This window comes from Microcebus murinus, chromosome 3, assembly GCF_040939455.1.
Source record: "Microcebus murinus isolate Inina chromosome 3, M.murinus_Inina_mat1.0, whole genome shotgun sequence".
Classification (NCBI taxonomy): Eukaryota; Metazoa; Chordata; class Mammalia; order Primates; family Cheirogaleidae; genus Microcebus; species Microcebus murinus.
The window spans coordinates 8,127,211-8,138,275 of NC_134106.1; the positions used below are offsets into that span (position 1 = coordinate 8,127,211).

At 56.9% G+C, this 11,065-nt stretch overlaps 1 protein-coding gene across 1 annotated transcript; it reads left to right on the forward strand.

Moving 5' to 3' along the window:
• The first annotated feature begins 6,413 nt into the window (after nucleotides 1–6,413).
• On the forward strand, nucleotides 6,414–10,299 carry KCNF1 (potassium voltage-gated channel modifier subfamily F member 1). The gene has a single exon (XM_012778987.3). The coding sequence runs from the start codon at nucleotides 6,980–6,982 to the stop codon at nucleotides 8,462–8,464; it is 1,485 nt and encodes a 494-aa protein (XP_012634441.2). The 5' UTR covers nucleotides 6,414–6,979; the 3' UTR covers nucleotides 8,465–10,299.
• Nucleotides 10,300–11,065: the final 766 nt, after the last annotated feature.

Below are 11,065 nucleotides of genomic sequence, written 5' to 3' on the forward strand. Positions count from 1 at the left end.
AGTTGACCATACATGTGAGGGTTTATTTCTGGACTCTCAATTCTATTCCACGGATCCACATGTCTGTCCTTATGCCAGAGCCACGCAGCCTTGCTTGCCGCAGTGTCATAGGAAGTCCCACTGTAGGCGTCACTCCTACAGAGACGCGCGTGCAGGGGCACAGGACGCGGGTTTATTACAGCATTACTTTAGTAGTAGGAAGTTATAAGCAAACTTAATATCCAGCCATAGGAGAGTACATAAGTAAGTTCTATGAGTATGAACATAGAATAATGTCCGCGAGGCATTACTAATTAAGAAAGAAAGCAAAATGCAAACGGAAGAACCTTTCTTCCTTTTCTTCTGCCTATCTACCTATCTATGGAAAAGGCCCAGAAATGCGCACGCCGAAATGTGTGCAGGGGAATCCTGAGATAGCCCTGCGACGCCTGGTCCTGGTGTCCACACCGTGCGGCTTCCTCCTGGTGGGTGTGGGCAGGAGCGCGAAGATGACGGAAGTCAGTCCTGCAATCAGGTTGTATATCGCGACAGTGAAGGGGTTCTGAAGATGTAATCAAGACCCCTACTCGGTTTGACTTTGAGGTCATCACCACAAAGGGGAGCCCCCGCTGGGTGGGCCTGGCCTAATCAGGGAAGCCTCTTAAAGGGGAGTCAGTCCTTCTCTGGGTCAGAGAGATGCTGCCAGTGGCCTTCAGGAAGAACGAAGCCTGCTCGCCTTCTATAGCTGCAAGGAAACGGACTCACGGAAGAGGACCCTTTGCCCCAGATGAGACCAAAGCTGAGGCCAGCGCCTCAGCTGCAGCCTCACGCAGAGGACCCAGGTAAGCCGGCCTGCTCGACTGATCCAGGGAAACTGGGAGATAATAAGGTGTGTTGCTTTAAGCTGCCAGTCGGTGGCAATTTGGTCACAGTGACAGAAGATGAATGCATCATGTTTAGTTCTGACCTTTGGGCAGCCGGGAATTCGGATGCAAATACAGACTTTCGCATTTTTCGCATCTTTACAGTAAATATATATTAATTTTGCAATTAAATAAAGAGAAATGCTAAAGGATTTGTTTTGGGAGAGTTTTCTTCAACCATTTTGTTTACCCTCCCAGTGTGCTTCAAAAGCGAGCACAGGAGCAAACGGCCTCCCGCCCTCTCCCCAAACCGGTGGCCCCAGCAAGCACAGCTTGCCTTCCTCTGCTGTTTTCTGTGTTTTCTTTTCCTAAGACCTCCCGCCCAGGGGGCTTCCTCCCCCAGCCTCCAGGGCAGCTGCACTCATCCAAAGTCTCTGACACCCTTCCACACATCGGGGCGCAGGGCCCTGTCGCGGTCCTCCCACCTGCCGCCCGAGCGGGCTGAGTCACAGACGGGCCGAGGCTGGGAGCGGGAGGGGAGGTGCGCGGACCCCAAGGCGGGACCCTGGGAACGCGGGAACGGGCTGGGACGTCAGCTCCCCTCCGCCCGCCCCCGCCTCGCGGTGCCCTCGCCCGTCCGCGCCTTGTCTTTGCAGAGCCTGTTCACACCCCGTATTTCATTTGTTCCTTAGGATCTTACAGTCAGGAAGGAAAGGATCGCTAGTTCCATTTTGCTGATGAAAAAAAACTGGGCCATAGAAAAGAAAAAAGCTTAGGCGCGATGATTCAGTCTGACATTCTTCTCCCCCCCTCCCCATTTCCGTGGCATCAGCTCCCACCCCGCCGCCCCTGCACTTGACTTCCAGGGGCCAGCGTGTGCAGATGGGGGGGGAGCCTTTCCTCAGCTCTTCCGGGTGGGGCCGGGGGAGGGGTGCGGAGGAGAGAGGGGAGGGGTGCCCATGGCTGCACAGCAAGTAATGAAATGTAAATTTTCCATGGAGTACAGAAGTGAATCTTAATGAAAGGTATTATTAAATTCAGCAAAACACAAAGAAATGTTAACAGAGCAGAGCTGATTAGCCCACAAAAAGGGAATAGATTGCAGCTTGCATCATTCAGTCTAGACAAATCACGTAGATACACATGTGCTGGTTTTAATTAGTGCCATGGAAATTCAGCATTCTGTAGCCCAAAATGTTATTGTTCAAGAAATAATAAAAAAATTTTTTTAATAAAAAAATGCAGCTCAAATAATCACTTTCCATAATGCCTAAGTAGACTGTGGTTTTTCTCCCCTCCTCACTCCTCATTTAAATGAAAAACCCACATGAGGTCAAAATTGCTGCTGCTTCTTGTGTCTAATAGAAAGTTCTGTGTTCCCTTCTGCCATGGTGTCACAGAAATGTACAATTCTCATAGAAGTCGTATGCAGGACTGAATACATCACAGCAAGAAACTTTCCGTTTTTAGCTAAAAAGTCCAGATTTTTTTTTTTTTTTTTTGCTGGTTTAACCCTTCAGAAAATTCTAAATGGATCTAAGCTACTGGTTCAAGGTTCTATGCAACAGTGACCTTCAGTGAGAAGGGAGCAGGAAGGGAGAAGGAAAGTGATTTTTTTTTTTTTAACCTACAGAATCCCAGGCTAACCCTTCACAAAATCCTAAGAGCGTCTATGGGGGAGAGGATAGAGGGCCTGTGTCCAGAGCTTTGAGAAGAGGGAGGTGCAGGGAGGACTTGCAGGTGGGGGAAGGAGGAGGATGTACCAGTCAGCTCAGGCTGTTGTAGCAAAGCCCCCAGACTGGGGCACTCAAACAATCGACATTTATTGTCCCACAGTTATGGAGGCTGTAAGTCCAAGGTCAAGGTGCTGGCAGGGTTCATTCCTTTGAGGCCTCTCTCTTTGGCTTGCAGATGGCCACCTTCTCATAAGAAATAATAGAAAACACATTGGAGTGAGAGAGCAAGATCTTCCTCGTCATATAAGGCCACCAATCTTACTGCATTAGGGCCCCGCCTTATGTTTAACGGTAATTATCTCATTAGAGGTCCTAGCTCCAAATATAGTTGCATCGGGAGTTAGTGTTTCAGCATGTGGATTTGGTGTGTGGGAGGTGGGGGGGCTGGAGCCATTCAGTCCCCAACAGAGGTGGCAGTGCAGCCCGGGAGAGCATGGGGTGGGATGGGGATAGGAGGGTGGACTCAGCCCCCCTGACCTGCAGGCTCTGTCTACTCCAGCCAAGCAAATGGAAAACATGGAAAAAGCCCAGTTTCTTGCTGGGGTGTGGTGGGATTTGAAGGGGAGGGCACCTGGGCTTGGGCACGTCTGTAGACCAAGCCCTGACACTTGCCAGGGGCTGACGAGGAGGCTGGGCATGAAGCAGGCAGGCTGGAAGGGAAGGGGCCTGTGTCCTGACCGTGGAAGGAAGACCACCCCGTGGCTGCCCCTCAACCCCTTTCCCAGCCAGGCCCAGCACCGCTCAGCTCCCGGGTGACCTCCTGTCACCTCCCTGACCACAGGTCTGGGGCCTGCCCAGAGGACCATGTCTTTTCTGCAGCCCCGCCTCAGAAACTGCCCCAGAACTTAGTCCCGCCTGTCCCCGCACTTGGTCTTTACCTATTCTAGATGTATTCTCCCAGTCTCTGCCTGCATCATCACGTGGCCTTCTCCCTGTCTCTTCTTGCAAGGACGCTAGTGATTGGATTTAGGGGTCCACCCTACTCCAGGGTGGTCTCTTCTTCACTTATATCTGCAAAGACCCAATTTCTAAATAAGGTCACATTCATAGGGACAGGGGTTAGGACTTGTGCATGTCATTTTGAGGGGGATACAATTTGACCCATAACCTCACACCATCAGTAAATGTCAGAGCCTGCAACACCTCCACTCACAGCCCCTTTGGCCCCATCCAATAAATGATAGCATGTGAATGATAAAGTCCATGTCACCCATTTTACAGCCTGGGAAACTGAGGGGCGAGGGAGTCCCAGCCTTCCACTCCCCAAGGATACAGGCTGTTCCTCACAGAGCAGGGTTTGTGCCCCTGCCTCACCTCTTGCCTCCTCTGCCGCGTGGATGCAGTCTGGTTTCCTGTGTCTAGCCCGGACCTGCGATTTACTGATTTACCGATTTACTGTTGTTTTTGTCTCCTGGCCTCCTCCCTACCCCCGCAGGGAGCACAGCTTTCAAATGCAAAGCAGCCCATTCCTAGCCCAAGCCCAACCACCTCCTTACCAACCTCCACCTCTCACACGCTAAGTCAGTGTCTCCCCTGCTCTAAATCATCTCTGGGTCGGGGCCAGGCAACCAGGGACCACCCCTGCAGTCCAAAGCCCGCCAGAATCCTTCCAACCTGCCAACCCTAGCCTGCCTCACTCTGCCCTGCTCTGCCTTCCCCCTGACAGACACCCCGGTAGAGGCTCCCGCCTTGTTTTCCCCTCGCCCCTGCTTCTGCGTGGTCTCAGGACATGTCAGTAATGAATCCTTTCAATGGCGTTGACCTCTCTGTGCCAGCACCCAGTCCATACACTAGAATCCTGGGGGTGTCGTTTCAGTACGCAGCCTCTCCTGGGCTGGCCGAGGTATCTGCAAACTCCTGGGCTCCTGCAGCACCCGGTACACAGTGAGGGTATCAAGGGGTGGGTGTCTGCCTGACCGGGTGCAAACCCAAGCCAGCAGTCACTGGACTTCTGAGAACATCTGGCCCCTCCCTCTTCCAACGGGCGGGCCACCCCTGGGCGCCCCCTGGGGAAATTCAGAAAGCACCACTCCTTGTGCTACTTCTTCTGTTACAGGGATTGCTTCAAACTGTAATCATTACTCACAAAAATGTATATATTTTCCACTAGAGTATGGACCTTGTCCTCACACCTGGTGTGTGTGTGTGTGTGTGTGTGTGTGTGTGTGTGTGCGCACGCGCGGCCATTAGAGCCCAGTAATATTTGAATAAGTGATTGAATGAATGTTTCTAAACTCATTAAGCTCAGACTAAGATGCAATTTGAACTTAACCTTCCAGGTAGCGGGGAGCAGGAGGGGTGTAACACGAATAAGGGCTGGAAGAGGAAGGCGGAATGTGTGCAGGAGGCGTGTGGAGCACTGGATTAGAGAGAAGAATACCTCTCAGAGCCCAGGTCAAGTCCAGCTCCCCTGGGTCATCTTGGCAGGTTACCTGACTTCTTGTTTCCTCAGAGTTGCTGTGAGAATTAAATGAGAAAAATACAAAGCAGTCAGAGAGGTGCTTGGTGCACGGTACGTATAGAATAAATGTTAACTGTTATTAATGCTCAACCATTCCGAGCCTCAACTTCTTACTCTGTAGTAGCATGTCATTAGCTGATTCTAAATGGAAACAAAGTGAATTTGTAAAAACAAGTTTCGCCAAACAATGCCTGCTTTGTGTGATATATCCTAATACATTCAGTTTTATACTATCTCATTAAAGAAAAAAAAATATTGTCAGTGACCCAGTAAATTGATTTCATTATCCATTAGTGGGGATGACCTTAAGTTTAAAAAAACCCAGCCAACAGAATACATTTTTACAGACTGTATTTTTTAGAGCAGTTTTAGGTTCACAACAAAAGCGAACAGGAAGTACAGAGAGTTCCCACACCAGGGCTCTATTCTTGTGACAATGGACGAACCTACACTGACACATCTTCATCACCGGGAGTCCAGAGTTTACATTAGGGTTCACTCTTGGTGTTGGACATTCGGTGGGTTTTGACAACTGTATAATGACACACAGCCACCATTCTAGTGTCACAGCACAGTTTCCTCCCACCCTTCCCTCTAGAATATTTTCCAGCAGAGTCTCCAGGCCATGGAGGCTGCTCAGTGATTTGCAGTGATGATGACAGCTGACGATGATGATGGTGAACTGGAAGCAGGGAGAGGCTTTGAACTAAGCCAGTGGGGACGCTGCTGTAATGGTTCAGGCAGGTGAGGTCGGGAGCCGCTGTGGCTCTGGAAGCTGGTGGCCCTGGTGTTGGCCTGTGGGACAAGACGTGGTGGGCAGCAAGGACTTTGAGGCAGAACTGAAATCTGCTGAACAGCGGGGGTCAGTCAGCTGGGACGGCCAGAAAGCTCTGGATTAGGAGCTGGTCCACCCGGGCTCCACTCCCATTTGACTGCGACCCTGGGCAAGTCCCTTCTACAAGGAGGCTGGACTGGATGTCCTCATCGTACAGCACCAGGGCGAAGGTGAGCTAGTGCCACCCACATCGGGGCAGCGTTCGAGAGGGGCAGGAAACGCTTCAAGGGTCAGGCAGGATTTTCCCTGGGCCGCAAAGGACCAGTGCGGGTCTAATACCGGAGGAGGGACCCGGGACTCAGGAGCAGCCTCCGAAGGGGCTTCTTTGCGCATGTTTTCCTGCCCAGCAACAGGCGGCCTTGTTCCTTCACCATCCACCCTCTCAAAACAGCAGTGAAAGGCAAACTTTCCAGCCCGAGCCCCCCTGCCGCTTTAAAGCCCTGGGTCCTGGCCCCTCGGTGACCCGCTGCGCCCGGGGAGGGGCGGGCGTTGGCGCGGTGGCGGCGGCGCTGGGGCGGCAGCTGTGTCCGTCTGCCCAAGGGTTAACCCGTTCCCCTGCAGCTGCCGCGCGCGCGTGCCTTGCAGAATTTCACCAGAAGAGGGTACAGTTTGAAAAGCGCTTGACGTCAGGCTGGAATTCCTATTGTGTTTAGAAACGGCTTGGGCAAAGCCAGACCAAGTTCGCTCTCCGCGCACCTCGCGGACGGCGGCGTGGGTCCGCCAGCTCCGGGACCAGCCCTGCGCGCCCCGGGGCGGAGGACGGCGCCCGCCGCCCACGAGGAGACCCCGCTCCGGCAGGAGGCCGAGCTGAAGCCGCGGATCGCGCCGCCCGGGAGCCGGGGGTGAGTGCCCAGGAGAGGCCGGTGGCTGCGAGAGCCTCGCCGGCGTGCCCGGCGCCCGGATGCCCGCCCTGAGCCCCGCCGCCGGGTGCATGCCTCCCCCGCGGCGCGCCCCCGCCGGCTGCTGCCCGCTGTGACCGCCCTTCCCCGCAGGCGGGCGCCGGCCGGGCTCTCCCCGAGGGCCGCGCACTGGTGGCACCCGCCGGACCCCCGGCGGCGGCGGCAGGGGGCGAGGAGCCCAGGCTGCGAGGGCGCGCGCCGGGAGGATGGACGGGTCCGGGGAGTGCAGCCTCCCGGAGCAGGGCAGCCCCGGCTCCGTGGCTGGCAACGACATTGAGATAGTCGTCAACGTGGGGGGCGTGAGGCAGGTGCTGTACGGAGACCTCCTCAGCCAGTACCCCGAGACCCGGCTGGCGGAGCTCATCAACTGCTTGGCCGGGGGCTACGACACCATCTTCTCCCTGTGCGACGACTACGACCCGGGCAAGCGCGAGTTCTACTTTGACAGGGACCCGGACGCGTTCAAGTGTGTCATCGAGGTGTACTATTTCGGGGAGGTCCACATGAAGAAGGGCATCTGCCCCATCTGCTTCAAGAACGAGATGGACTTCTGGAAGGTGGACCTCAAGTTCCTGGACGACTGCTGCAAGAGCCACCTGAGCGAGAAGCGCGAGGAGCTGGAGGAGATCGCGCGCCGCGTGCAGCTCATCCTGGACGACCTGGGCGTGGACGCGGCCGAGGGCCGCTGGCGCCGCTGCCAGAAGTGCGTCTGGAAGTTCCTGGAGAAGCCCGAGTCGTCGTGCCCCGCGCGGGTGGTGGCCGTGCTCTCCTTCCTGCTCATCCTCGTCTCGTCGGTGGTCATGTGCATGGGCACCATCCCCGAGCTGCAGGTGGTGGACGCCGAGGGCAACCGCGTGGAGCACCCGACGCTGGAGAACGTGGAGACGGCGTGCATCGGCTGGTTCACGCTGGAGTACCTGCTGCGCCTCTTCTCGTCGCCCAACAAGCTGCACTTCGCCCTGTCCTTCATGAACATCGTGGACGTGCTGGCCATCCTCCCCTTCTACGTGAGCCTCACGCTCACGCACCTGGGCGCGCGCATGATGGAGCTGACCAACGTGCAGCAGGCGGTGCAGGCGCTGCGCATCATGCGCGTGGCCCGCATCTTCAAGCTGGCGCGCCACTCGTCGGGCCTGCAGACCCTCACCTACGCGCTCAAGCGCAGCTTCAAGGAGCTGGGGCTGCTGCTCATGTACCTGGCAGTGGGCATCTTCGTCTTCTCCGCCCTGGGCTACACCATGGAGCAGAGCCACCCCGAGACGCTGTTTAAGAGCATCCCCCAGTCCTTCTGGTGGGCCATCATCACCATGACCACCGTGGGCTACGGGGACATCTACCCCAAGACCACGCTGGGCAAGCTCAACGCGGCCATCAGCTTCCTGTGCGGTGTCATTGCCATCGCCCTGCCCATCCACCCCATCATCAACAACTTCGTCAGGTACTACAACAAGCAGCGCGTCCTGGAGACCGCGGCCAAGCACGAGCTGGAGCTGATGGAGCTCAACTCCAGCAGCACCGGCGAGGGCAAGGCTGGGGGCTCCCGCAGTGACCTGGACAACCTCCCGCCAGAGCCCCCGGGGCAGGAGGCGCCAAGCTGGAGCGGCCGGCTCAAGCTCTCCCACAGCGACACCTTCATCCCCCTCCTGACCGAGGAGAAGCACCACAGGACCCGGCTCCAGAGCTGCAAGTGACACGAGGGCGCCCCAGGCAGGGACGAACGGGCTGGTGGATGGACCGAGGGTGTGGCAGGCATGTCGGCCATGGCAGAGAGGGGCTGTCCTGTGTCCCCCCTCGCTCCCCTGAACAGACTCTCAAGGCCCTCCCGGGCATCTCTGACAAGGCTGGGTAAGACTCCTTTGTGTCGCCTGCTGTCCAGGAGCCGGGGAAGGGCAGGGGGTACAGGGCCCCAGGGCCGAGTGGGGGCAGTGGAGGCCGTGGCCCGGCTGGCGGCAGGAGCCCATGCCCGCTTCTGTATCTCCCTCAATAAAGCCTCCTGCTCTGTGCACCCTGCCGTGTTGTAGGTTCTGTCACAGGCTGGCTGTCACCCCCAAGAGTGGCTCAGGCACACCCCAGTGCCAGGCCAGGAGGTAGGTGTGCCGCCCAGGGAGTGGGAGCTATTTATAGTTGAGAGCTAATTAAAGTAGGGCTCACAGTGCCAAGGAGCCTTGCCACATTCCGGGAGGCTCCGTGCAGGCCACCCTGCCTTCCGTTTCCTTCTGGGGAAGAGCTCGTTCCCCGGGCACGCCAGGGAGGGGCGAGTGCACACAGCACCCAGGCAGTGGGGTCACCCTTTAGCTGGCACTTATGGAGTGCCCTTTGCACAACTCTTCCGATTCCTTCCAGTGACCCTGCTAGGTAGGTATCCCCATTTTACAGAAGAAACTGAGGCCCAGGGTCACACGGAGCAGGAATTCGATCCCAGATCTGATGATTCCAAAGCCTGTGTGTCATTCTCTCTGACACCAGGTGGGCTTGGGACAGAGGCATCTGCTTGGGCTCCTGAGGGAGGGGTGTACAGACCAGGAGAGGTACAGGGCTTCCTCAGAGTGGGGGTGCCTATCCTCCAGCCCTCCTTCCTTCTAGCTCTGCTAGCGTTATCTGCTGAAAGGACAAACCTAAGCATGGTGCCTGGTGGCTCACTGCCAGCCCAGTCAGAGAGCCCCAGGGGAACAGTCAGGTGGGACTGGGTTTGAAGCCCCGGCCATGTGCAGGGGCTCTGAGACGCCTTTGAGCTGGTGCCTCTCCCCCACTACTCCCTTACTAGCTGTGTGCCCCTCAGCTTGTTGATTAACCTCTCTGATCCTCGTTCTGATCATTTGTTAAATGGGGGTGTAATAAGTGCCTCGGAGAATCCTGGCACTTAATCTGTGCCGAGAGGGAGCGTGTCCCCAGATCTGGCCGGGCTTGCAGGTGGGGCGGAGCGCAGCAGGGCATTGTCACACTGTTTTTAGAGACTAAGAGTTGGCCGTAGCGGGCCCCTCTCGCTGGTTTTCCACCTTCTGTGGACCCCAGAGCTCTGTTCTTTCCTCCCCTGCTGTGACAGCTGGTACAGACGGAGGGGCCCTGTGGCGGGGGCAGGGGAGCCTGTATAGGGGAGTGGGAGGTGGTCCTCTCCGGGCTGCCACCAGCCTAGGCCCGTCTCTCCCCTTCTCTGGGCCCACTTTCCATATGTGTCATGAGGGATGATGGGCTGGGGCCCCTTCTAGGCCTGGCCTTCCAGGATTTTGAAGCCTCGAGGGTTCGGATGCTCCGTGGTGGGGCCTCCAGGAGGTGGGGCTGCCACGTTGAAGGGGCACTAGGAGGTCTTGGGAGAGAGCCAGGGTCATCCCCGTGGGGTGCAGGGCTCGGCTCCAGGGTCGCAGTGATATGGAGCGCCCCAGGCAGAGATGGACCGGTGGGGCAGGCGGTCGGCCTCCAGGCAAGGCCCCTCTGTGTTGCCCTGAGCCACTGCTGTGTCCTGTCCCTCCAAGCCTCTCCAGGAAGTGCTGGGTCAGGGAGCATCACAGGCAGAGGAGTGCGAGGTGGGGCGGGGGCAGTGAGGACTCAGTGGGGGGGAAGGGGTCTGTTGTGAGGGGTGGTCTGTGGTCCCCGGGCTCAGTGGGGTGCTGAGTGTGCGGGTTGCCTGTCTTTGCCCCGTTGGCCCCGAAGTCCTTGGGAAGCCCCAGAGCCCGTGCTGGCCTTCTCACAACGGGGAGAGGCTCGTGGAGTGCAGGGAGAGGCCAGGATGAGTCTGCCCGGAGGCTGTCGCCCTGTCCTGCCTGGGGCACGGGAGGGGCGGTCAGTGGAGAGCCCGTTCAGAGCCACACCGCCCTCTCGGAGCTGAAGCCCTTCTCATCCTCTGCGACTGAGTCCCGGAGGCGGAAAGTGGTTTGTCTGAGATCTTCGTAAATTAGGATTAGGCAGGATCCTGAGCCCAGAGCAGCTCAGAGTGTGAGGCCATATCACGGAGGAGCCACCTGGGGACTTTGAGACCCAGGAGGAATCTAGGGCACAGGGTTTTGAACTTTGCTGTACAACAGAACCACCTGGGGAGCTTTAAAACATCCCCAGTGTCCAGGCTATACTTGCTACCTATTAAATTAGAATCTCTGGGGGTGACATCCAGGCATCAGTATTTTTTAAACTTTAACGTGCATCCGAGCCATCTGGAGATCGTGTTGGGAAGTAGGCTTTGAGTCAGTAGATCTAGGTTGGCCCCGAACTTCTGTGTTTGCAGCAAGCTCACAGATGAAACGGACACTGCCGGCCCCGGGACCCCATCTGAACAGCAGGAGGCCAGGGGGGACGTTGGC